Source organism: Aspergillus steynii, assembly GCF_002849105.1.
Source record: "Aspergillus steynii IBT 23096 chromosome Unknown P170scaffold_6, whole genome shotgun sequence".
NCBI lineage: Eukaryota > Fungi > Ascomycota > Eurotiomycetes > Eurotiales > Aspergillaceae > Aspergillus > Aspergillus steynii.
In genome coordinates, this window is record NW_020194403.1 from 2,490,786 (window position 1) to 2,517,496 (window position 26,711).

General features: G+C 53.0%; 6 protein-coding genes across 6 annotated transcripts; 4 read left to right on the forward strand and 2 right to left on the reverse strand.

Annotated features, from left to right (window-relative positions):
* The first annotated feature begins 378 nt into the window (after positions 1 to 378).
* P170DRAFT_388381 (E3 ubiquitin-protein ligase SSM4) lies at positions 379 to 5,698 on the forward strand. Its single transcript, XM_024845842.1, has 2 exons — positions 379 to 3,908; positions 3,973 to 5,698. Exons 1-2 carry the CDS (start codon positions 602 to 604, stop codon positions 5,535 to 5,537), a joined length of 4,872 nt encoding a protein of 1,623 aa, XP_024702433.1. The 5' UTR covers positions 379 to 601; the 3' UTR covers positions 5,538 to 5,698.
* Positions 5,699 to 6,879: 1,181 nt separating this feature from the next.
* On the forward strand, positions 6,880 to 7,774 carry P170DRAFT_511778 (uncharacterized protein). Its single transcript, XM_024854921.1, has 2 exons — positions 6,880 to 7,538; positions 7,596 to 7,774. Exons 1-2 carry the CDS (start codon positions 6,915 to 6,917, stop codon positions 7,641 to 7,643), a joined length of 672 nt encoding a protein of 223 aa, XP_024702434.1. The 5' UTR covers positions 6,880 to 6,914; the 3' UTR covers positions 7,644 to 7,774.
* An 838-nt stretch (positions 7,775 to 8,612) lies between these two features.
* On the forward strand, positions 8,613 to 12,484 carry P170DRAFT_477997 (uncharacterized protein; the record flags this gene model as incomplete). The annotated part of the gene is made up of 2 exons (XM_024853517.1): positions 8,613 to 11,991; positions 12,072 to 12,484. The coding sequence occupies 2 exons, from the start codon at positions 8,613 to 8,615 to the stop codon at positions 12,482 to 12,484; spliced, it is 3,792 nt and encodes a 1,263-aa protein (XP_024702435.1).
* A 13-nt stretch (positions 12,485 to 12,497) lies between these two features.
* P170DRAFT_235151 (uncharacterized protein) lies at positions 12,498 to 13,009 on the forward strand. The gene has a single exon (XM_024842916.1). The coding sequence runs from the start codon at positions 12,650 to 12,652 to the stop codon at positions 12,923 to 12,925; it is 276 nt and encodes a 91-aa protein (XP_024702436.1). The 5' UTR covers positions 12,498 to 12,649; the 3' UTR covers positions 12,926 to 13,009.
* Positions 13,010 to 13,536: 527 nt separating this feature from the next.
* Positions 13,537 to 20,547, reverse strand: P170DRAFT_363677 (acetyl-CoA carboxylase ACC1; the record flags this gene model as incomplete). The annotated part of the gene is made up of 3 exons (XM_024844596.1): positions 13,537 to 20,076; positions 20,151 to 20,321; positions 20,404 to 20,547. The coding sequence occupies 3 exons, from the start codon at positions 20,545 to 20,547 to the stop codon at positions 13,537 to 13,539; spliced, it is 6,855 nt and encodes a 2,284-aa protein (XP_024702437.1).
* Positions 20,548 to 24,639: 4,092 nt separating this feature from the next.
* On the reverse strand, positions 24,640 to 26,607 carry nde1 (nuclear distribution protein NudE; the record flags this gene model as incomplete). The annotated part of the gene is made up of 2 exons (XM_024853518.1): positions 24,640 to 26,283; positions 26,368 to 26,607. The coding sequence occupies 2 exons, from the start codon at positions 26,605 to 26,607 to the stop codon at positions 24,640 to 24,642; spliced, it is 1,884 nt and encodes a 627-aa protein (XP_024702438.1).
* Between the last annotated feature and the right edge of the window lie 104 nt (positions 26,608 to 26,711).

Sequence of the window (26,711 nt, forward strand, 5' to 3'; positions counted from 1 at the left end):
CGACCCAAGGGGCAGTGGATATCTAAGATAGTGAAAACAATTATAACTACGGGACCAAGCCAGAACAACCCTTTTATCCCCTGCAGGTGTCGGAACTAAAGAGAGAGATGATGCATTGTGTTTTTCCTGCTTGGATCGGTGACCTCATGCCTGCAGTGGCGCAGTCTGACTTAATGCTGCATAATACACGCTCAATACGCATTTTGACCCTTAAATGACCCGTTCCCCCGCCAAATCGGCCGTATTGCTGCTCCCCGCCGGTAATACGACATTATCACGTGTCAGCCTCCGCGAAGGCGAGGTCGTTTGCCGCTGAGTCAGCAGGCTCTTTGACCTGAACCGCATTTCACGGTGGCTTCCATTCCTATCGTCAACCTAGGCAACTTGCCACCAGTTGGTTCCTGTCGACTTGCCGGTAGTCTTTTCTTTGAGTCCCTCTGACAGCGCTGTCATTCTGTTAAGCCGACCTCACCACGGAAACCTCGCTGAGTTTGACTCACGTGTCCCTATCTCGAAAGTCGCGCCCTAGCGGTTCTATGAACATGACATCTGGCTATCACTACTAAAGACGATCGGACCGTCGAATGACGTTGTCGCCAACATGGAGATTCCAGAATACCAAGGCCCAGAATATTCGGGCGCATCATCTTTTCCAGACCTGATGAATGATCCAGCCTATGCTACCAACACCAAAGGGAAGGGGAGGGACCTGGAGGACCCAGATACTTGCCGAATATGTCGCGGGGAGGGAACGGAGGACGAGCAGCTCTTCTATCCGTGCAAATGCAGTGGGAGCATCAAGTTCGTTCACCAAGCTTGCTTGGTTGAGTGGCTGTCGCACTCCCAGAAGAAGCATTGCGAGCTGTGTAAAACGCCATTCCGATTTACCAAACTGTACGATCCGAACATGCCTCGAAACCTCCCCGCGCCGCTGTTCATGAAGCAGCTTTTTATACACAGCTTTCGGACAATGGTTACGTGGCTTCGCTTTGTTCTTGTCGCCTTCGTTTGGCTCGGATGGCTGCCGTGGTCGATGAGGGCAATCTGGAGGGCGCTCTTCTGGCTGGCAGATGGTCGTTGGTCTGGAGGTGATATACCTCGTCAAGGCTCTGTTGCCAGTCATGCTGCCCATTCCGTCGAGAATGCATCGGGTTCGTTGAGCAGTGCACCAGCCGCCATCTCGCCCAGCTCGAGTGATATCCCGTCGTCCGTACCGTCAATGTTCGGCTTCTCATCGGGTGAGCCTTTGATGTTCAGTCTGATAAAGAATGCCTTTTCGAGTCTTTTCTTTCCCGCGATGTCGTCGGGGGCACGCCATACGGATGCGGGATCATCGAATGCTACTCTTGGGCTTTACAAGCCCCGGCGCTCCTCCTGGCTTTCTGATGTCAAATTTTTGAACGCCTTGACTCCATCACCGACATTTAACAACATCGTGATCGACACTTTGGAGGGACAACTCATTACGGTGTTGGTTGTGGTCTCCTGTATACTAATATTTCTGATTCGGGAGTGGGTTGTTCAACAACAGCCAACGGCCAACATCGCAGAGGGGGAGCGAGAGGCGGCTGTTCAGTTAATCGCTAATAATCGTCCAAATCAAAACGAAGACAGACCTGGACCCGACCAACAGCCTGTTCCGCACACAGAGGAACCTGTACACGAGCATCACCGGGTGAATGATGGGTTTGGTCTCGCGGACGGGCCGGAGCCTCCCCGAGAAGAGTCAGGGTCTTTTCACGGACACTCCTTTGTTCAAGGTGATAGCTTCGCCCACCCAGAAGGCGCTGAAGACTTTGGTACATCGTCTATGTCCCGGCACTACGATAGCAACTCGTACGGAGAAAATGTCGACCCTTCAACGGGAGAGCACTATCGCCAAGTGGGTCAAGTCTGGCCTGGTACTGATATTTTCCGGGACCTATGGTCTCGGGCTCAGGGTGATCCCGAACAGGTCCTCAGGATCATCAGAGAAGAAAACCGTCAGGCAGAGTTAAACTGGATCGTCACTGCGATGACCAATCTGCGGCAAAGTCGACCTCCCAACTTCTTCGGCAGCGACACGGCCGCCCAGCCATATGAAGCACTCCCCGACACGGATACATATGATGCACATGTGTATGATTCCCAACCTAAGTTCGCGGAGTCCTCTCAGTCGGCGCATGAATATGGACAGCAGGGCGATGACGATACCCACTGGGAGGCTGGGGATTCGTTCAATCCAGAATTCGAGGGCTATCACAACACAGGTCAATCGCGGAACCCTTTTGCATTCAATTTTCCAGATCCGGGGCCAGATACTATGGATCAGCATCAAGATGATATCCACGCCACCCAACCCTATGATGACGAACCTCATGTTCATGAAGCTCCTGTCACAGCCCCTGTTGCAGCTCCTGCTTCAGCCGAACTTCCTAGGGCTGATGATTCTTCTGATAGGGCTGGGGGCGCCCCGGAAAGCGCCCCGCAATCGGCTCCTAATGGCAATCAGGCTGCTCCTGCTCCTCCCAAAACGTTGACCACTCAGGTCCTCGACTGGTTTTGGGCCGATATCACTCCAGATGAGCCGGCTGAAGAACCTCTGCATCAGGATGGAGAGCACATAGTTGAAGATCCAGCTTTGGAAGAACCTTTCGTGCCCGTGCAAAACAATCAACGCGCGCTCAACAACGCTGCACAGGACAATCAGGGGTTCCTTGCGGATGCTGGACTTGATGCGAACGATCTTGAAGCTATCGAGGATGGCGACGACCTGGAAGGAATACTAGAGCTCATTGGTATGCACGGTCCGATTTTCGGTCTCCTGCAAAACGGTGTCTTTAGTGCTCTCCTCATCTCGTTTACGGTAGCAATTGGAATCTGGCTTCCTTACCTATGGGGAAAGATTGCTCTTGTTCTGCTGGCAAACCCCATTCAGCTTGTCTTTGGTGTACCAATGACTGCAGTATCGGTCTTCGCTGATATCACCCTTGATACACTAATTGGTAGCCTGGGTTATGTCATGTACTGGGTCACTCTTCTCTGCAAGTTGTTCCTTAGTCCTCTCAGTGCTCTGTTGCCCATAGGAAACTGGATTCCTCACACCAAAACACTTACCAGTGCTTCGCTTTCGCTCATCGATGCCAGCAGCCATCGATTGAAAAATGTGGCTAGCACATTTTTCGTTTTCCATGAAGCGGATGTTCCTATGTTCTCCGTTCTCTCTCACCAAGCATTGATAATTCACCAAGCACGAATTGCCACTCTCCTGCGATCCGTTTTCGTTGCGGTGAAATTTGTATTGCACGATTTACCGCTTCGGATTATAACCCATGGAGCCACTGGCGCCCTCGCATTTGATCGCGAAGCCATTGATCTTACCGATCTGTTGTCCCAGGCTCGGTACCAGATCAGCGACTTTGTGGATAACATCATGTATTCCTTGAATGGCACAAAGTGGTTCAGAGCCAACATGATGGGCGTACCGCCAGTATCTAGCATTACCCTGGATTACGATCTCGCTGTGTGGGATACACAAGATCGTGTGATTGCCATCGTCATGGGCTATCTTCTTGTCTCGGCTCTAGGCCTTCTCTACCTACGTGCTACCGCTCTACTTTCTGGCGTGGCTCGAGGGCAAAGGGTTGAAGGCATCATTGCCGAAGTTCTCAACCAAGCTGGAGGTGTCATGAAAGTCATCCTCATCATTGGAATCGAAATGATCGTCTTCCCACTCTACTGCGGCTCCTTGCTTGACGTTGCATTGCTGCCTCTTTTTGAAGGCGCATCCATAACCTCCCGGATCGAATTCACTTCCTCATCACCCCTCACTTCACTATTTGTCCATTGGTTCATCGGCACCTGTTACATGTTTCATTTCGCTCTCTTCGTCGCTATGTGCCGGAAGATCATGAGGAGTGGAGTCTTGTGTAAGTGCTGCCTGCTTTTTTTTTATCTTCCCCCCTCCAAGAGGACATGGCTAACTTGATCCAGATTTCATTCGCGATCCGGATGACCCGACCTTCCATCCCGTGCGTGACGTGCTCGAGCGCAACATCACCACCCAACTGCGCAAAATTGCGTTTAGTGCCTTGGTCTATGGTGCTCTGGTGATCGTGTGTCTTGGGGGTGTCGTGTGGGGGTTGCACTTTTCCTTTGATGGCGTTTTACCAATCCAATGGTCTGCCACTATCCCGGTCCTTGAATTCCCGGTTGATCTACTCTTCTACAACTTTGTCATGCCGCTTGCAATCCGCTCCATCAAACCTTCTGATGGCCTACATGGCCTCTACAGTTGGTGGTTCCACAAATGTGCCCGCTTTTTGCGCCTGACAGAGTTCTTCTTCGGAGACAGACAACCCGACGAGGAAGGACATCATGTGCGACGAACATGGTGGCACTTGTTAACAGGAGCTAAGGGTGACGTGGCGCAGCCTGTTGTTGCCAATAAGAACGAACAAAAAGTGCCAACTGACAGGTCTCTTGACGTCTACTTTGCCCGGGATGGGAGATTCGTTCGTGCCCCCGCTTCTGATCAAGTCCGCATTCCCAAAGGCAGCCATGTATTCTTGGAAGTATCTGAAACCAACGAGCGGGTCGATGGGGCCATGGATACGGATGAAGGCCTCCATGGCCGGAAGAATGACATGTTCACCAAGGTTTATGTTCCTCCGTTCTTCCGAAGCAGGATTGCTGCCTTCATTCTCTTGATTTGGGTGTTTGCGGCCGCCACTGGCGTAGGCACCACCATTATTCCGCTGATCGTTGGGCGCAAGGTGATGTCGTCATACTTCCCCAACCGTCCACTGAATGATATTTACGCCTTTTCCACCGGCATTTGCATAGTCGGTGGGGCTGGGTTCGTTGCCTGGTATTGCAAGAACCGCGCTGCAGTGGTCAAAGACCGCCTGGGACCGTATTTGCAGTCCCCTCGACAGGCCTGTATCGGATCAGCCAGTGCCGTGATGAACGGCCTCCGTCTCATCTACATCTTCACCGCATTCTCTGTTGTGTTGCCTTCGCTATTCGCTCTGGTGGTGGAGCTTTACGTGCTGGTCCCAGTGCACACATACTTGGGCGGCACCCAGGCCCATGTCATCCACTTTGTGCAAGACTGGACACTTGGAGTGCTCTATGTCCAAATGACCGTTAAATTCGTTCTGTGGAATTCTGCTTCTCGCCCGGCGGCAGCCTTGAACGGCATCTTCCGCGATAGCTGGTTAAAACCCAACGTGAGCCTTGCCACGCGGGCACTGCTGCTTCCAATCACGCTCTTGGCGGCTGTTGCGGTGTTCATACCACTCTCTTTTGGGTTCATTGTGAACTCGACCGTGTTCCACTCGGCTCCCGAGGTGCAGTCCAAGGTTTACCGCTATGCCTACCCGGCGACGTTGTTCATGAGCCTGCTGGCCTGGCTGGCCTATCTGGTCCGTCGACAGGTGGAGATCTGGCGAGTCAACATCCGGGATGATGTCTATTTGATTGGAGAGCGTCTCCACAATTTCCGTGAGAAGCGCGCAAGGGATGTGGGTGTGCCTCGACAGGTAATCACGGGATGATTGGAGCGACGTGAAGCAGGAGTGGTAATTCAAAAACATGTAGCAACATTCTGGTTGATTTCTCTTTTCTTGTTCGTACTCGTCGCAAATCCTTGTGATTATTATTTTCATTATATTTTTTATTATGATGAATCATGAATAGAATGTTAAAACTTCTAAGGCAAAACTTCAGTCATCCGAGACCGATGGAATTAGGGCATGATTTCGGAACTGGACCTGCATTCTTAAAAAAAAAAAAAAAAAGAAAAGAAAAGGCTGCTGCCTAATTGCCGTAGGCGAATCGTTTAGATCCGTATGTGTTAAGGTTTTCCCGAACTGCCTGACTCTTGGATTGTTGCTTGTATTGACTTTTAAACCTACTACGCAGTAGTGCTAGTAACTTTAATATGTAGAAATTTAGGACCCGGAGGGCCACCGCAATGATAAGTAATCTCAACCAAATTTACATATGTACCTGGTATCTTGACCTTTTCCGTAAAAACTGTTCGGTTCCGGCATTCTAATTAGTTCTAGTAGCCTTATCGCCGTCGGGTATTCTGCTGCTCTACCATAAACTTTTCTTACTTCTTTCTACTTACCTTTCTACTTAGTACTTATTAAACACGAGTATAGTAGGTAGGTTTGCGAACTACCGTGAGTATGGGCTTACTAGCCACTATTAGTACTACTAAGCCCCTGTATACGTGGGCTTGCTGGCTACCGTGGGTACTACTAAACTTCTTTTATACACTAGGCTTACTAGCTACCGACGGTGCTACTAAGGCCCCGTATATATAGGCTTTCAGATTTAATCAACTGGCTTACTTGAAACGCTCAAAGGCCGCTGAAGGCTAGTATCAGTGTACTATAAGGACCAATTCGTTTCTTCCGCCGCCAGCATCCCTAAATACCACATACCCATCAGCACAGTGAGCTGGCAAGGCCTCCTGCTTTCCAAGGGATCGCCACAGAAACGGCCAGATGACCCCTCGTCTCAAGACGCTTAACAGCCACCAACTCAGTATCTATAGTCACAAAGCCATGGCGCGCGCTATGCTGGCACATATAGAATGCACCTGCGCCAGATAGATATTTTAGGAGAGACTGGTTGTCCATATTGCAGTACACCTTGTGGATGGGATTTAGAAGTAATACTATCGCTGAATTGAATGTGTATCAGGGTAACTAGGCGAAAGAGGACAGAGAAATGCTACTATGAATGACAAGAGTTGGGGAAAGCACAGAAATACATACGGAGTAGAGACAGGCAATAGCAGGCGGTGGATCTGATTCGGGAGATCCGATCGTCTGAACCCCACCCGACCCGTAGCCCGGACTAAATAATCTACCTACAAACAATCCCCAAAACTGCCTCCCGCTCCAGCTTCTAACAGAGCAATGCATACAACCAGCACTCCCTTGGCAGAAGTAGATCCCTCCAAAATTAAGATCATCAGGGGGATCTCATACTCTGATGCATCTTCAATATTTGAGGTAGATCTGGATGGACAAAAGTACGCATTGAAACTTTATCACGACGAGGGCGAGCCGGGATACTCCAAGAAAGGCCGTGACCTAAATCGATTCCGTTGCGAATACGGTGCATATCAGAAGCTCATAGCTTCTGGTGCCTGTGATAGCGGATTTGTTCCAAAATGCTACGGCTACATCGATCGAGTGGATCCGGCTGCCTTCCATCCTGCTTTCGATAACTTCGCCCAAGACAAGATGAAGCCGAGGGCAATATTGCTCGAATACCTCCCAAATGCAGAGAGTTTGAACTGCGTTAAGTACTCGGATACGCTATTTCCCCAGGCAATTGAGGGCATGAAGGAGATACACAGGGCGGGTGTTTACCACTACGATGTCTGGCCCAGAAACCTTCTCCTTGTTCGTGGAACGCCTGATAGGCTGGTCTGGAGTGACTTTGACGTTGCGATGACCTTCACCGACTTTGGGCCTCAGCAACTAGCCCGCTGTGAGCATGAAATTGCGTTGGTACAGGGAATTGGGGATGCACTGGTAAGGTCTCCATTATCATGTGTCAGAGACATTGATCCTGCTAACTGATGAATATAGAGAGAAGACCAGGCGGAGGGACTCCCTCCGAATACGAAATTTTATTGAATGGTCTATAGAATTTTAACGATTTAATGTTTGATGGTGTTTATGCCATGGGTTCGGTGGATTTTCAAGAAATGGGTGTTTTGTTTCGCTTTAAGATCATGGTTCATGGGATCCACATTTCTATCCTCAAGGCTATGCATAATTAGATCCTAATATGGTATATCGTACGCATACCCGGTGACGGAGATAGATTGAAAATGAGAATACAAAAAAAAATCAATACTCGTGACTATGCCTAACAAAGACTAGCATGTGTTCGTCGCTAGGCTTCGAGAAATCACCCCAAAGGTAGGCAAGTATCTTTCTGCCTGCTGTTTCAGTTTAAATCCCGTGCGAGATTTTCACCGGAATGGCGGGAGCCTAGTATTGGAGGTGTCAGTCGAGTAAGGAATTCTAAGGGCCGCTCCATGTTGAAGGGTCGGTCAATCTTGAAAATCCATCCCTTGTATCTGGATTTGCACCCTAAGCCGAGTTAATCTGGACATCATGACATCGTCAAGCACTAAGAAGCCTTGAGACTGGCGAGGCACGGCTGAGTCAGCCTGCAGAGTGGGCTCGTGCACGTGCCCACCCGCGGGCGGCGGCCAATCAGGGCACGTGGCCAGAGGAATCGCGGCTGCCTGCCACGTGACGCGCCAAGGTTGCGCGGACGTGTGGCTTGGCACAGGAGGCTTTGCAGCACTCGCCACTCCCGATTGGTTAGGCAGCAGAATTCCTTGCCCACCGGCCTTTCTATTCTTATTCCTCCCGTCGCCTTTTTGCCCCTCAGTATTAGTCCCAGCCTATTATCCTCGGATGGACTAACGTCGCGCTTCGCTCTCTTCTCTCTCTCCATCCATTCCCCCCTCCTGCCCTAGACCATGTCTTCCCCCTGATATTGGTGTTCAGATCTGTCCCACTCGCTTGACATGCTCCTGAATTCCCGCTAATTCGTCTCGTCTTGATCCGTCCGCAAGAGTGCGCGCCAAGATGTCCGTTCTCCGTCATGGGGGGTCCTACCTCCAGCGACGCCTCACCAAGATGTATACCGACACCAAAACATCTTGTGAGAGCGTCACCACCGCCTCCAAGGCCGTCGACGACCCCGAGCTCGTCACCCTCCACCGCAGCTTCAGAACCCAGAGAGATCGGCTGTTGGCATGGGGCCTCGATTGGAGCGACGCTAGTGCAGCACAGCCCAACGATATCGACGAGTCGCTGACCCAGGCCGGCTTCAGCGACGTCGTTGCCAGCGTCATGTCGTCAATTCAAGAGCTCCTCAACGAAGCTGAACGTTTGCAGCACACAGGAACCTCCGATATCCTGCCGCCCAAAGGCGGCCGCGCCGACCCTCCGTCGAAGGATGCGAAAGACGCCCTGAGCCGCCTCCCGGTCAAGACACACTGGACAAACGAGGATATCAATCGATCGAAGACCCTTCTCTCCGACCTGACCTCCTGCATTGATACGCTCTACGACCTGTCTCGCTCTCGGCGCAACATGGCCGCCAGTGGACAGTCTGGCTGGTCGCGGCAATACTCTGCCTCCCAAACCCCGACCGCGGACTCCAAATCCTACCACGGTCCGTCCTACGATTCGAAGCAGATGTATGCGAGCCCTATTTCGAAGCAGGACCCGTTCGAGTATTCGCCGTACCCCCATCACAATCTCGAGAAGCCAAGGCTTGAGAACCCCTACGCCCCGGCGCCTGTGTCTTCGCAAAATTACCTCATTGATCGCTCGGCGCTGCAGCTCTCCGGGGCATCGCACGACAACAGCCCCCCGCCGTACGAAATGGTCGCCGCTTCCACCAATTCCCGCGCCATCGGTCGCATCAAGACCTCGGCATCTCCATTTTTGCGTGGTTCCAAAGACTCGACGGCGACAATTCTCGTTGAATTCACACCCATGATCCTAGAGTCGTCGGGCGCGGTCGCGGTACCCAGTAACAAGCGTCTCGATCACGTCAACCAGACTCTTGATCAGCTTGTGCAGAATGCGCGAGTTTCTCATCTGGGACTGTTGAAATTTCTTGGTTACTATATTGACATGCCTAATTCCCGTTATGCTATCATCTACCAATTGCCGATGGACTACTTTCCTTTTCTGCGCAATCCCACCGATTTATTGCAAGGCTTGAAGCCGAAGCCCTTGGTGTCTCTGTTCCAGACCAAAGAAGACAACCAAATCCCCAACCTCGAAACGCGATTCCGCTTGGCTTACGATCTTTTGATGGCTGTGCTTCAATTAAGGAGCCAGAACCTTGTGCACGGAAACATCAACAGCAGCAATGTTCTTATCTTCCCTGGACTAACAAACGCGAACAACGACGAAGTCAGCCTTACCGAAAACCTCCAGCGCCCTTACCTGACGTCGTTCGCCCAATTCTCTGGTAATGGGTCTTCGCCCGAGCCTCTGTCGTCAAGTATGTATCGTCATCCCGACGATAAGCGGTCGCTCGAGGACGATGCCGCCTGGGCTTACGATCTCTACTCGCTGGGGTTGGTCTTGATGGAAATTGGATTGTGGGCGCCTGTGAGCCGCCTGTGGAAGATGAAGTACAACAACTCCATGTTCAAGCAGAGGATCGAGAACGTTTACCTGCAAAAGCTGGCCCCCAAGTGTGGTAGTGCCTACCTTCATGTGGTGCAGCTATGTCTAGATGCGCCAAACTTCCACCTCTCCACGCAGCCTTTCGACGACCTAAACCTGCGGGTGCCCCAAACCTTCCATTACCCCGTCCTCGATCTCTCCGAGCCCCACAGCATCTTTTCGTTCTCGATGAATTTCATTTACACCATGTCCAAAATTGCCTGGTCTTGCTGCAGAATCGACCTGTTTTCGGCGCCGAATGCCGACGAGTTGGACGATTGCCTGCCCCTTGCTCTTGTCCCTCGACCCGACGTGCATGATTCGAAAGCGGCGATGACAGAATATGAGCCTGTGCATACGCAATCCGTTCCTGTTGCCGAGCCATTTCCGATACTGCCTCATGCGGACATGAAGGCTCTACGAGGGAAAATGGGTCTCGACGAGCCACAAACCCGCAAGCGAACGTTCAAGAAGCTCACCAACGTCGAAATTCCACAGGAACATTTGAATGTGTGGAATTTCCAGATGCTCCCTCGACTGCGGAAGCTCCTCCAGAAGATCTTGAAAGACTCCTCCGAATCATGCGGTGTCACTCTCATGATGACTGGCGATGCGGCGGAGAATGCTCGAACCACGATCTGCGTGACTTGTGCGAGCGCAAAGAAGGTCCGGGCGGCGCTGAAGAAATACTTCCCGCTTGAGAGCGAGGATTGGGATCTTCTCGTGCTCCGGGGCGACATCCAACGGTCCAAAGTCCCGCGGAAGAAGCGCCGCAGGCCGGCGAAGACGGGACCGGAAAGAGCAGACCCCCATGCCTCCTCCTACCAAGACCCGAATCCTTGTCACCAGCAACGGCCTCTGTGCGGCGCATCCATGGGTGCATTCATGAATGAAGAGCATCTGCCTCCGGTGACTTACGGTGGCGCCATACTAGTCGATGGCATGCCGTATGGGATGACCGTTCACCACATGCTTGAAGCACCTAGTGATCAGGAGGATGAGGAGCAAGATTCTGGGGGCCCTTTACGATCAGCTGGAAACTGGCCGCAACAGTCAGGTCCGCAAGATGCGGAGTTCATGTATAGCTGGTGTGATGATGACGGGTCGTCGGATGTCGATCTTGAGTTTCAAATCTCGGAAGACGAGGATGGAGACGGACATTCCTTGGATGGGAACTACGAAGAGTTCTGCCTGTCTGAAGGCTATTCCTCAGACGAGGACGCATTCAATATTGACGATGACGAATACGAAGATGAGGATGCGGCATCAATCGGTGATACGGCGGGTATCGAGCCTGGAGATGAACCCCCTTTATTTGTCACGCAGCCCGCGATCGACGATGTTCGGGAGGATTTCTTTCCATCCCCCGAAGACCGCGACGATGAACACCTGGCTTCCCACTCTTTTGGGTTCGTCCATGCCTCATCTGGTGTCCGACGCTGGACGCGGAAAGGCATCAAACACGAGATTGATTGGGCATTAATCAAAATCAACGACGATCGGATCGATGTCCGCAATATTGTTTACGATAAAGCATCGTCAACCAGGCCAAACGCATCCAGACGACGATACGGAGACCGCAGTCCACTTCCGCAAGGCGAAGTCATCTATCTCAATGACATTGCACGCCTCGAAGATATCAGCGGTTTGAATGTGCACTGCTGCGGTCGAACGAGTGGCCTGCAAACGGGACAGATCTCAAGAGCAATGACGATCGTCAAGCTACATGGCCGCCAGACCTTCTCGACGAGCTTTTGCGTGGATGGGAATTTTGGGGGTAAGTAAGCACACCACAGTTCACAATATGTGTTGTCGTCTTCATACCGTCGATCACATGCTAACTCAATTTCTTTCTAGTCCCCGGCGATTCAGGCGCTTGGGTCTTCGAGCGGTCGACCGGTCGTGTCTGTGGCCACGTTCTAGCTTGGTCCGACAAAAGCCACACGGCCTACATCGCTCCCATGGAAGTCCTCCTCGAGGACATCGCGCGCACCCTCAACGCATCCTACGTCGCCCTCCCAGGGGGTCCGGATGGGTCGCTTGCATACGCCATGCCTCACTCCAACACCCTCGAGCCCCAGAATCCGCGTTACCGCAATCCCCTTCCACTCCCCGATCAGATCCCTGTTGACATCGGCCGACTCCGCATCGACGATCCCAGCATGGGGCCCGTCAACACCAGTCGTGGCCTACGAGAAGTCTCCACCCCGTACCGGGGCATGCCGCCTATCTTGACACAGCCTCGCAGTTTGGAAAGACAAATTGCTTGAAGACTTTCCTTTTCGACATCACCTACCTCCTCCCCCTCTTTCCTTTGACTGGAAGTGCCTATACCACCCACCGCATTCACCTTCCCTCCCTACCACTATACTACTCCCTTCTCTTTAATTTCCCCCTCAAACCTCCCTGCCTAATTCTGACGTACATTTATACGAATGACCTGTGAACGAGCGGATAGGAACTTCCTTCCTGATTTTCTCTTTTGTTTTTTTTTTTTTTTTTGTTTCCAATTCGAAACCAACAATACCCCCTTTTGCGTTTTTTTTTTTCTATTTACATCATCTTTGTCTCCTAGCTTCCATGACTTCCTTGACTGGACTTGGCAATCAAATAAATACCCTTTGATACTTTTCAATCTTTTGATCTTTTATCTTCCTTGTAGAGGGAGAGACATTACCTTACTCTGGCATGGGTTTTGTATTTCATTTTAGTTCATGTATCACGGGATCAACACAGCATTAAAGTCATGGGTAGAGGGTAGATAGGAATATATCATTAATTGAGCAATAACTGAGTTTTCTTGGTTTTGGGTTTACTGTTCTTCTTTATCTTTACTCTGGTTGCGCTGTTGTCCCTCCAGGTCCAGATCCTAGGTCTTTTATCTCCCTTGGATAATCAAGTAGATAACTAAGGAAAGTAAAAGAAACTCTAAACCAGAGAAATCCCGTTAATAACTATGCGAATCCAGGAAATTTAAATAAATCTTTCAAATAAAATGAATAGATGTATATGTGCTCAATAACAAGACAGAAATCAGAAACCACCGTGTATGAACAAGACAAGAAAAGACATTAACATCACATAACATGCATCAAGAAATCAACAATGAAACGACATAAACAAAACCATAAAGCCGCTCCTCTCCCGATTCATCCGATCCCGGAATAAAAGAAACCAAGGTATAAAAAGATAAGAAAATGAAAAGTTTTGCCCAAAAGAGACCTCTCTATCTCTTTTAAATATCCTTCTCTCTCTCTCTGCTGTTTTTAAATTTGGGTATTTGGATATGTTCAAGAATAAAAGGGGAAGAAATGAGAACGGCTTAAGACGATGCCAAAAGCTTCAGAACAGCTTCCTTCTCTTCGACAGGCAGCATGCTCAGCACCTGCTTGACACCCTTCAGACCACCGTCCTTGTCGCTGATCAGCAGCTGGGCAACATCCGCAGCCACACGCTGGGTCTGGAGCGATTCGACCTTGTCCTGGATGAGAGTCTTGTTCTCCTCGAACCAGGTGGCGACGCGCTGGTCGTCGTTCTCCAGTTCATCATCCAGCAGACCGGTCCAGGAGCGCAGCATCCGGAGGTGCGCGGCGCGGGCCGTCTCGGTGGTGTCGGTCAGGCGGCCAGTAGGAGCGGCGGAGGCGATGGCACCGCTGCCCTCGCGGTAGTCGGGAGAGGGCACGGCGGCGACCATACGCTTGACGATGAGCTCCTCGCTGAGACGGCGGCGCAGACGCCAGTAGAAGAAGCGACGGGCGTTCTTCCAGGTGAGAGAACGGCGGATGGTGTTCTTGGCCTTCATGCGGCCGGCGCGATCGTGGAGATCAGCAAACTGCAGAGCGATCTGAGTGTAGACGGGCAGGAGCTGCTCCTCGCGGGCGGCCATGCGGGTCTTGATCTCAGAGAGCTGTTCCTTGCTGAGGGACTGATCCTCCAGGGAACGACGCAGCTCGCCGTAAGTGGGATCCAGACGAGCCATGGTGTCGAGCTGCTTGTCGCGGCGGTACTTGATGCCGACGATACCCTCGGGCTCGAGGACACCACCACGGGCATCCTCGTCGGCGTACATCTCCATCTGGTCGGGGTTGATGGTGGGATCGACGACGACCCACGAACCACCACGAAGCTCACCGTAGGGCGGGATGTAGACGAAGATGGGTTGCTCGTACTTGACCAGCGCATCGACGATGTACGATCCGTACTTGAGGACCTCGTTGTACATGTCACGCTGTCCACCAGAGAAACCTCTCCAGTTGGCAAGGATCATCACAGGCAGCTGCTCACCGTTGTTGAAGTCACGGAGGGCCTGAGCGGTCTTGTAGGCGGAGTTGGGGTACCACACACCACCGGCCTCGCTGCTGATCATCTCCATGGAGTCGGGGTTGGCGGGGTCGGCAGGGGTGACGTTCTCGACAGAGCGAGTCTCGACGGCAATAACACCCATAGGGATACCACCCAGGCGAGCACGACCGACAACAACGGAGCGAGCCCATCCACCGAGAGCTTCCTCGAAAGAGTTCGCGTCAAACAGACCGGGAAGGAAGCCCTCCTCGTCCTCCTTACCGTTGATGAGCCAGCGGGGGTCATAAGGCTGCTTAGGAGGGGGGAAGTAGGCCACATCCCGATCCCAAGTGTCGGACCAGGGACGGACGGGGCTCGGGCTACCCTTGCTCTCGGGAACGAAGGCCATCCACTCAACGATCTTCTGCACACCTTCGAAGTCGTCGTTGGCAGTCATGTGAGAAACACCGTTCCTGTACATGATCTGAGTGCCACCGAGCTGCAGGTTAGAGGTGTAGACCTCACGGCCCAACAGCTTGTTGATGGCAGGGGCACCGGTCAGGATGATGGGCTGGCCCTCAACCTGGATGGCACGCTGCCCCAGACGGACGAGGTAGGCACCGATACCGACGGAACGGCAAGTGACCAGAGTGATGGTGAAGATGTCCTCGTAGGCCTTGGAGGTGGCACCGGCAATGAGACCGGATCCCTTCAGACACTCGACACCCAGGCCATCCTTGGCACCGATGACGGTGGTGATCTTGTGGCGCTCCTCACCCTCGTCGAAGATCTGCTCGGTAATAACCTCGTTCTTGCGGCTAGCGTCAAACTGCTCCTTGATCTCAGGGGTCAAGTACAGGTACTTGAAGCCGGCCTCGGGCCTCTCAGGGTTGTTCCAGGCAACCGAGAAGTAGGGGATGAGTTCATCGGCCATACCAATACGGGCACCGGAGTTGGCAGAGAGGTAAATGCGAGGAATGCCGAGCTTTCGTGCCAGCTCGGTACACTTGTTGAAGAACCGGTCCTCCAGAGGACCGAACGAACCGATCTGGAAGGTGATGTCGTTGGCCACGATGATGAAGCGACGGCCGCGGGGGTACTCGGGCGTGCGAGCAGTCACCAGCCATCCCACCATGCCGTGAGTGTTGGTACCAGGACCTCTCTGGATCTCCACCAGGTTGTCGGTGTCGTCAAGGACAAGCTCGGTGTAGTCGATGCACTCGCCGACAGGGGGGCGGCGATCCGCCAGCGAGGGAACCTTGGCAATGGCGCTGGTCCAGCTGTTCTGGAAGGCCTGGCGGAAGAGCTCGGGGAAGTCGTACACGTACTGGGTACCCATGAGATGGGCCTTGTAACGCTTGGGCTGGAGCCATTCCTTGGTGGGGTACGGGGTAGCCACGGGACGCAAGTGCATGGAGCCGAGCTTGTTGGTGCCACCAATGCTCTGGAAGATGTACTCGCCCTTCTCGGACTTCTTCTCGATGTACAGCTCGACCTGGATGATGAATCCGTAGGTGTTGGTGATGATCACCCGCAGAGGGTAGGGCAATCCGGTGGCAGGGTCGGTGCAGAGAATGCGGATTTCGGCACCGGTCACACGCAGGCGCCACAGGCGACGACCAAAGCGATCCAAAAATCCAGCCAGAGCCTGCTCAACGTCATTGGGCTGCAGGTTGAACACGGGGGAGAAGTTGATGAAGATGTGGTTCAGATCGGAGTTGTTGTTGCCGATGATCTCCAGGGCATCGAGAATGTCATTCATCAACCTGTCGGCCTCCGAGATCAGGTACTCAGCCGTGGGGATGTCGTCACGCAGGCGACCCGGACGCACCACAGCACGAACGAAGTAACGCTTGTCAACGGCCTTGTCGTTCTCGGGTCCCTTGCCGATAGCCTCGTAGACGTGGATGTTCCTGTTTTCCGTGAAGACAGGCTTGATTCGGAATTTCGACAGGCGGCTAAGTTCCAGCTGGAAGGCCAAAGCGGGCTCGCTGTGACGAATGCTCTCATCTTCCTGGTAGAGGGGTCCGCGGAAGGTGTAGTAGCCGGGGTAGATACCGTTCTTACCGCAGATGAACGTCACGCGACGAACGCGGCGGGCGAGCAGTTCCTCCTTGACATCGGCGAGAAGTCCGTTGATCTGAGCAACAATCTGGTTGTCATCCATATCCTCAACGTCACGGATGGCGATATTGAGGACACCCGTCAGCTCGCTGTCATGCTCGGGGCGGGCAGCGGGGCGGCGCTTGCCCTCCAGGTCTGCAATGAGGCCGTCGGCAGGCTTCTTGGCCTTTCCAGTGCGGGGGAACATCTCGAGAGCCCGGGGAAGGTACTCCTCGGCATCCTCCAGGTACTGAATGGGCAACATAACACCCTTGCGGAGATCGCCGCTACCGGGGCTGACCAGATAGGACATGTCACTGATGGAGTTGATTCTCGTCAGTGGGTTGTGGGCCTCGGTCGTCGGGGTGCTGGGGGCCGAAGGCTGCGTCGACGAAACGGGACCGAATTCGGGCTGGCCGAGCTTGTCGAGAGTGAAATCCCACGAGAGCAAAGGCTGCTCTCCGGCGGGGCTGTAGTGCATGCTCTTCAGGGTGTAGGCGCGATACGCACGGCGAACGTAGACCTCAAGCGCAGCCAGAGTCACCCAAGCGTCCTGGTGAACGAAGAAGCGCGGCAGCACGTCGAACACGGTGTACTTGGAGTCAACAACCTCCTTCAGAACAGCGAAGTCGGGTTCCCGGTGATCCCAGCCAGTCTCGCCATATTGGGACTCCACGACGGAAGAGCGCAAGATGAGTTCCATTTGGGACAGACGCTCCTCCAGAGAGGGAAGAGCGCACTGGATGAGCACCTCACGGGCCTTCAGGGTGACCTTGGCAGCGGAGCGCGACTCGAGCTCCGTCAGCTTCTTGAGGATAGGCTTGAAGTGCTTGCCGACGTTGCCGACGCCGGGCTGGTTCGGGCGGTACATGGCCAAGATAGCGAGGACGAGGTTGTTCTTCGAGCCGATACGGCTGTGAGAGAGCACCTTCTGGACGACGCTGGTGATATCGTCCTTGTTCTCGTCACGCAACTTGAGGATAGCATCTTCGTCACGGGCGTTACGGGCACCGAACAGCTTCTCCACCTCGTAGTACTGCTCCAATAGGCCGATGAAGACTTCGAATTCGTGAGTCTTCAGGCCATCCATGTACTTGTTGATGACCTGCAGCAGAGGCAGCAGGGTGGTCTTCAAGATCTCAGCATCGGCGGGGTTGACGTTCTCCTCGATGAATCGGGTGATGGTCTTCTGCAGCTGCTTGGCGGGGAACTCGGCCTTGCGAGACTTGGCACGGTCGACAACGTTCTGAAGCTGAGCGTCGAGTCTCTGGGGCATACGGGAATGCAGGGCAGACGATTGGGCATTCCATTCGCCGTAGGGCAGCTCGGGGTTACGGAGCACCTCCACCAGCTCCTTGAGGGTGGAGCCCATGATGACCTGGTTGTCAAATCCTCGCAGGATGTTCTCCAGAATGCTGTGCAAGAGGAAGAACCGCTGCGGGGGCTTGCTACCGACGACCTGGGGAGGACCCAAGTCGGGAAGCTGGCCAGTGAAAGGCTGGGCATGCTTAACACGGGACGGGTCATCCAGAGCCAGGATACCGAGGATATCACCGGCCTCCAGCGTAGCACCAGGCTGCTTGATCAACTGGACGATACCATCCTCCTGCGCGATCAAAGGCATGTACATCTTCATCACCTCGACTTCGGCGTAGGCCTGGCCGGCACGAACGTGGTCGCCGGTCTCCACCGTGAACTTAACGAGCTTTCCGGGAGAAGGCGAACGAAGCTGCGTCGGGTCGTTCTCCTGTTCCAACAGGCAAGTCTTGCCGTCCACACTGATACGGGTGGCGGCCGCTTCCTCCTTCCAGTAGACGTTGTGGCTGCGACCGTTCAGCAGGACAAGCAGACCCCCGTCAGCCAGGGCACGGACGCCCACGGAGCACTTGGAGCCGTTGATGAACAAGTGGTAGCTGTCCAGAGAGGCCCGGGTGGCGGTGAACTTGTAGCGCTGGCCCTCGTAGATGAAATCCACAGGGAAGACGGTCTTCAGGACATCCTTGGAAGGAACCTGACCCTTCTCGAGACCCTTGCGGTACTCCTCCATGCCGGCTTCACTGGCCTGGTGAGCCTTGGTGACAGCTCCGCAAAGAACGGCGACCACGGTGTTGGGGCGCTCGGCGGTCAGCTTGTTGGAAATGAGCTGATCGAGCCACCCGGTGGTAATGGTGTTGTCTTCGAAGGCGGGCGTCTCCAGCAGCTTGATCAAGTACTCGATGGTGGTACGGAAGTCACCACGAATGCTCAATTCCTTCAGCGCGATAACCATGTGCTTCCGGGAAGCGGAACGGTTCTCACCGTAGGCGAAGATGTGACCGAACTGACTGTCCGAGAAACTGTGAATTCCTCCGGACGTACCGACGGAGAAGTAACCCCACACGTTCGACGAACTACGGAAGTTCAGCTCGTGCATGGTACCGCTGGAGGGCTTGAATCCCTCGCCGGGATCTTCAGAGGTGATACGGCAAGCGGTCGTGTGACCCTTGGGCTGAGGACGACGCTGGATCTTGAAGCTCTCCTCGTTAGAGAAGTCGAAGTCAATGTCGGAGGAAGTGTTGGGGTCAACACCGTAGAGGAGACGAATGTCACGGATGCGGTGCAGGGGGATACCCATGGCAATCTGAAGCTGAGCGGCGGGCAGGTTGACGCCCGACACCATTTCAGTGGTCGGATGCTCGACCTGGAGACGGGGGTTCAGCTCCAGGAAGTAGAACTTGTCGTCGGAGTGGGAGTACAGGTACTCGACGGTACCGGCAGACACGTAACCGACCAGTCGACCCAGGCTGACGGCGGCCTTCTCCATGGCCTGGAAAGTGATGGGCTTGGCGATGGTCACGGGAGCCTCCTCGATGATCTTCTGGTGTCGTCGCTGAACCGAGCAATCTCTGCCAAACAGAGAGATGTTGTTGCCGTACTGATCAGCCAGCAGCTGGACTTCCAAGTGACGAGCGTTACCGGCCAGCTTCATGATGAAGATCGGCGATCCGGGGATTTCGTTCGCGGCGGCATTGTACAGGCTGATGAAGTCCTCTTCCTTCTCGACCTTACGAATACCCTTACCACCACCACCTTCGGAGGCCTTGATCATGACGGGGAAGCCAATTTCCTTGGCCTTGACGAGACCCTCCTCGGGCGAGAAGGTGCAACCCTTGTTGTAGATGTCGTCTTTCACCGTGACGATACCATGCTTATCAATCTCCACATCGTCGACGCCAGTTCCGGACCAGGGAATGCAAGGAACGCCGGCGTGCTGCGCAACGATTGTTGACGAGATCTTGTCACCAAGCGAGCGCATGGCAGACGAGGGGGGACCGATGAAGATGATCTTCTTGGGCGAGGCAGCCAAGGATTCGGGAAGTCGAGGGTTTTCAGAGGCGTGACCCCATCCAGCCCACACGGCGTGGACGTCCATTCGCTCCGCAACATCCACAATCAACTCGACGTTGGCATAGTTGTTGTTATTCGTACCACCGGGCACCTGCGAATCATCATCTATCAGCACATTGTTTCCGGCATTTTCGACCACATTAATTGCCCGACAGCTGCACATACCTCGACATATTGGTCCGCCATCCGAATGTAATCCGCGTTGGCGTGCAGATCTTCCGGGGTTGCCATGACTGTGAATTGAATGGCACGCTCGTTGCCAAATGTTTCGTAGGCCCATTTTCGTACGGAACGGATTTCTTTTACAGCGGCAATACCGTTGTTGGCAATGAGGACCTGCAAGGCACAACCAGGTTAGATTCCCCCTCTGGGATGATAAAGTATGATAGCGCCAGGGCCAGGGAACCGGCAAACTCACGGAACTGATGACGGAGTGACCATCGTGTTTGGCCACAAAGTCCTTGACGCTGCTCGGCGGCGCGGCTTCGAGGTGGTTGCCACCGATGAAATGTGAAGGAAGATTGTGCTTCTCAGCGGTCGAGATTCCGTTGGCGGAGGCCATGATGGAAGCAATCAATTAAGGATCATAGACTTCTCGTATAGTAAAAAGGCGGTCACCAGGATGAGAAGAGAAAAAAAAGTGTGCAGAAGAGAAAGCCGAGAAGAGGATTAGTGGCGTAGGCAGAGAAGAGAAGAAACCGCAAAAGATCGTCTCGCTCGTAGTGATACAGGTCTAGAAAGAAATGCGAAGAGAGAAGAGGATGAGAGAGGAAGAGACGAGGAAGAAACGAGACTGTCTCCAATCGTGAGTTCACACGGTGTCAGGAGGAATTATCTAAGTCGTAAGAACGGGAGGAAGTGGGGGCTAGGATGAGAGGAAGTACCCCAGCTGTGTCAGAGAGAGGAGGGGGGAGAGGTCAGCAAACTAGGGTTTGTGAAGAAAGACGAGGAAGAAGAAGAAGAAGAAGGGATCCCTGGGCCAGAAGAGATGGAGAAGAAAAAAGGACGAAGCGATAAGTCGAGGACAGCACAGACAGGCAGACCGACCAGACCAGGCAAGAGGGTCGGGCAAGGCGGAAATGTCACCGAGAGCTAGTCCGTAAACAGGGGGGAGGAGCAGCAGCCAGCGCGGTGCGGGAGCTAGTGGGATCTTGGGAACTGCGACGCCGGGACTTACCACGGATCTCAACAGGAGGGATTAATGAGAGGGGAATAAGAGATGAGGGCGGAGGTACGGCAATGGCTACAAGGATGAATGGAGAGGATGGTGATAGAAAAGGACAGAACACCCGTGGATGAATTGGAGTTATACTGATAGTACTCCGTAGCAGAGCATCAAGGGACGGAGTATAGTAGGGAGCTGGGATGAAGAGGGAAAAAAAAAAAAAAGCCGGGTGGATCCGCCCCAGCCAAAATGCACAAACACGCCCAAAACGGAGGGAGCGACCCCCCAACTGCGGCAGAACAGAAGGCGGTCGCCTGCTTGTTGGGCCCCGTGACGTTGTTTCGCCGGTGAATCCCACCACTTTCCGGTCAACAACTCGACAACAGTGGGAGTTGAGCCGGAGAGACCCAAGGGCAGCCGTCTCCACCCCAAGGAACTGCCGGCGGCCCTCGCCAATGATCCCGTTGCAATTACGGCGGCCCCTCGCTCGATTCATCCTAGTCCTCACCGTCTTGACTCCGGAAATGGTGCGTTCGACCTCGAGTTCGATGGCCCTATCGGCTGCACTGGCCGGTCCAACCTTCCTTCGGTAATCGGAGCACTAAGCAGTCGCATAGCTAATCTTCCCACGGGCCTATGAGTGTCTTGGTCTTTAATTAATCCCGTCGGGGCAGATCGCATCGTCTCAGCAACCAGAAAAAAAAAAGAAAAAGAAAAAGAAAAAGAAAAAAAGGTTCCGTCTTAAACTCCGCATGGCTTAATTACTCCGAACCTCGTCGGGACTTTTTGACTTGGGATTATATATACCCCAGCCCAGGTTACTATTGATTCCGATCCACCCGCAATCTCACCCTGTGACCATCCCCTATTCTATTCTATTCCCGTCATTCAGTTCGTCGTGAACTCCGTGATTCCATAGGGCTTGGAATCCATTTTCAGCCCTTCGGTCCGAAACACCGACCATCGCAATATCAACACGACCAAAACCCCCCGTCGATCGACGGTGCCCCTACTTGGCAGGAGACGGGCGCTGCCAACCACATCCGCTCATTCGGCGGGATGAGACCGTCGTATTCTCGAAACCCACAGAATATTGGGTCGAAGATGACAGAATCCCATCGATAGTTCCTCCCAGTCTCAGGGGGGGTAGTTACAAAAAAAGAAAAAAGAAAAGAAAAGAAAAGAAAAGCAAAAAAGAGTAAGCAACCCTTTCCTCTTTATCATAAGCACAATTATCGACAAAATCCAAAAACCCTCCGGTCAGCCAAAAAACCGCCGTTTCCGGAGTAAACCGATTATTCTCACGACCCGCCAACACGGGGAGGAAGACGATGATCATTAATAACTGAGCGACCGCGCTGTCAGATGTAGATACCTAACGCCATCGTAGCCCAATAGCACCCAGGCACTAGACACGCAGACGAGTCGATCAGCTCGAAGCGACGCCTACAACCCGCCAGCCCTGTACCTGAATCAGACACTCATTTACGTAGCACTCAGTCCCAGTCTCCCGGAGTCTCGGACGCTCAACCAGACAATGTTGACGACTGGATCTTCCCCGTCCGCCCCTCCCTCCCACCAATCCGCACGCGGCCCTGCATTCTGGAAGAAATGGCCGTTGCCCCGTTGGGGAGAGCGGGTTCTGGGATGCGGATCGACCTCAGCAAATTCCAGACTCCATTTTTTATCCTATGCCGTTCCGCGTTTCCGGCCACGACTCGCGAGTCGCGATGTTCATCGTCTTCGAACCGTTGGAGATGGAATACGGAGTAGATTGATAACTGGTTGGGTTATATGATAGATATATCTCATTGTCTGATTGTTTTTAGGTTTATCCATATCAGCGTCGCGACCATTGGTAGTCGGTGTGTGGCTATTTAGTTGCCTAAGGCAAATATATATAGTTGCAAACTTGTTTCATTCGAAAAGATCTTCATATCCTCTATTTATCTATCTTAATCCGCTTCTTACAAGGAAGCAAAAACACAAGTAGTTCTTCTCAGCAGACGAAAATTCCACGAACACCTCTAGATCCACGAACCTAAGACTGCAGGAACTATTCACCAGCTACATGCATTCGGAATCGTCCACGAGACCCCAACAAAAGCAACTTTTTATGCCGGAGGACAGTAGGACGATTATTCCGTGATTTTAGAATGCCATGATTACTACGTGGACAGGACAGCCACGTTCCACACATTTTGGCAAACCATCGCATGCAGAGTACTGTGGGTGGCCCCTTACCGTCGGTTGCGTATATATATCTCGCCCAGAAGTATCTCACCACATTGTAGATTTCAAAAACCCACAGTACCGAATGATTTAGTCAACTGCACAATGGTAAACAATACTAGGATCCAATATAGATCTAAAAAGCTTAATTAATTAGGTCCAATCCCTGTCGAATAAACACCGACGAGAAGAAATACCAAGTGCGAGTTGACCAACAAAGACATTCGCTCACTTTTAGCCCTCATTATATCTAGTTTATTATACTTAGATAACCCAAGCTCGGCCCCAACCTAACGGAGGAACTGGGAAAGAATTACGATCCCGCCCGGTCGAATGACTAAAGAAGCATCTAGATTTCACTGAACACAACCAACCAAACTACGTCATTGTCAGCCTTCTACTACCCAGACCAAAATAGGTATCCGCCGACTGAGCATTTCTTACGAACCATCCTATCTGGGAAAACCAAATCCCATGTAGTACAGCATATCAAAAGACGAATGACAGATTGAAGCAAATATATTCACCAAAAGTAAACCTATCAAATCAAATCCCGTTGCAGCAGGCCGAACCACGGCTTCTAGAAACCCAAGCCACGAAACTGTTAAACTGGGTATTGTGCAACACCTAAGGGCAACAAACGCAACAGATGTAAAAAAAAAAAAGTAGACAACCAAAAGAAAAAGGTGTAAGATGCTGAGTAACAGCTTGGACGCCGATGGGGAACAAACCCCTTGTTAAAACAAGAGGAGGAACCCCCGGCCGGGAACAACATAATCGATGCGCCGTGAAAAGAGACCAGACACATTCGCCAACTCCGCCTTCCGCCGAAAACCTGATTGTACAGACGAGGTATGACGATTATCGAGATCGATGCAATAAACACACGACAGCGCCCAGGGGGAAACGGGAAGATATTTCTCCCAGGTTCTATGAACAACCAGTTTCCCGAAAACAGTCCTCCAATAAGGTAATAGATGCCCCGGTCCTCAGAACTGGAGCGTTTCAAACAAATACAATGAACTTTGCAAAAGGGGTAGTTGAGTCAAGAGGGGTAATCAAAAGAAACAAAAAGAAAAAGGTTGGGATGCAATGAATGACAAGAAAGATAGCAATCTGGATATGGTATGAAGTTGAAAGTGAACAAAACCCGCGTACCAGCCGTGAACGTCGTAAAAGGAAGAAACAAGCAGAGCCCCTTCTATACGATCTTTGCAATATAGAAAGAGGCATATCTAAAAAGACAACCACAAACGTCTAGAACGTTTCACCCAAGTCGTGGGCCTGGGGTTGCGGCTCAGGTAGTGACCCCATGTTGATTTTTCCCCGATCCAGCCCGCTATTGGCCCGGAGGCTTCGAGGTGCTGGGATGGCAGAGATTCCACTAGGAGTGCGCTTCTTAAGCCCATTAACTCCATTGACTCCATTAACCCCATTAATTCCATTAAGCCCGTTGGGGGTGGTGGGGGTGCTGGAGGCGGAGGAGGAAATTGAGCCGAGACGGGTCTCGCGAGCCTCACTGATCTTAGCCCGCACAGACATGCGGAGCGCCAGATCCTCGTCCTCGTCAATGTGAGCCATCCCGTTCACAGGAGCGCCGTGAGTCGACGGATTGCTGAGAGAGGAGCGAGGTCGCCGACTTTCCGTGGTCGGGTTGGTCGAGTAATGTCCGAGCGGCGTCTTGGTGCGACTCTGACGACTCTCGGGACGGGTGGACGGCGTGATACTAGGGTGGGTACTCTGGCTGAACGAGCTAGAGTAGCTGGTGCGGCTACTCGGTCGGCTATCGCCCTGAGTCCGAGCGCTAAAGGATGGTCGATTGTGCGTCAGATACGATGAGGAGCTGTCGGCGTGAACCGACGAACTGAAACTGCTGCCACTCAATCGCTTGCGGGAGTTTCGGCGAGCCGTGATGGTCGAAGCGACGGGGCTTTCGCCCACCACGGATCCCGAGCGCGAGGAGGCTCGGGACGGGGAACTTGAGGGCGGAGGCAGCTTCGATTTGGCCGACTGGACCCTCTCTTCCAGCTTCTGCATCTTGCCGATCAGGCCACGGATTTGACATAAGGATCCCGACTTGGGAAGTCCCGAGGCCGACGACCGAGTGGCGGCCGTGTTGGCTTTCGGTAGACCGGGACGAGAGGTGATCGACGAGTTGGGGCGGCCAGTGCTAAAAGCAAAGGAAGTTGCACGAGAGTGATTGGGATTGTGGTGGCTGCCGTTGCTGTTGTGATTCGAGTAAGAGTGAGAGTTGTATCTCTGCGTCCGGGAGCCATGCAAAGACCGCGAACCAAGCTCGGAAGCCGAGGCCCTTTGGAAAGGGAAACCAGGCGTCGCCGTGATGGACTTTCGCATGCTACTGGACGACTCGGAGATGGGTGGTGAAGGGGGAGTCGCAGCGGCAGAGATCAGCGAATGTTTCATCGGGGGCGTGGCAAACAAAGGCGAGGACACGATGGACGTTGCTGGGGAGCGATCGAAGATTTCGGGGGTCTGCGGCGTGGACGGGCTGCGGCCCAAGGGAGCGGGTTTTCTGCGTCGGCTGCCATTCATATCGGCATTCCGAAGTTTCTCCTGTACGATCTCGGTTTCGATCCTCTGTTCTGACAGTTCACCGCGAATGCGTTGATTCTCAATGCGAAGGTCTTCCCGCTCCTGTTCCCCGGTCTTGATTTCCTCCTCCAGGAGTACTCCTCTTTCGATGGCCATGTTGTATTTGAACTCCAGATCCTCCAGGGATGAAGTCGTATGTCGGGCCTGGCGTTCGTAATCATCATTTGCAACTTCGATGTCTCGTAACTTCAGCTGAAGAGTTCGATTGGTATCACGCAGCGAAGTGATTTCTTTCTGCAGGCGATTCTGGGACGCATCGCCCTCCGACTTGGACTGCTTGTATTTGGACTGCGGGAAAACAAACAAACCGTTAGTCCGGCTGGTTCTCAACGGCGCAACTTCCCCTTCAGAGTAATATCAACCGGAACATACCTTCCATTCCTCGACCTCATATTTCATAGCCTCCACCTTCTCCTTCAGTTGTCGTTCGCGCTTCTCCGATGCCTCGATGTCCTTTTCCAGCTCCGCCTCCAACTCCCGACTGGAGGCCTGGAACTCCGACAACTCCGACTCGAGTTGTTCATATTGCGCCTTATAGTAGGCCAGCTCCTCTCGGCTTGAGCTGGTACCATTGGGTTTCGCGGAAGAGGACAAGACGTCGGCTGAAGGCATTGTTGGCGTACCGGCCACCGACGCCGGCGAGGGAGAGAAACACGTTCGAGAGGACCACGTTGGGAGATCGTCACCGCCGGAAGAAGGGGGGGAACTTGCGCGCG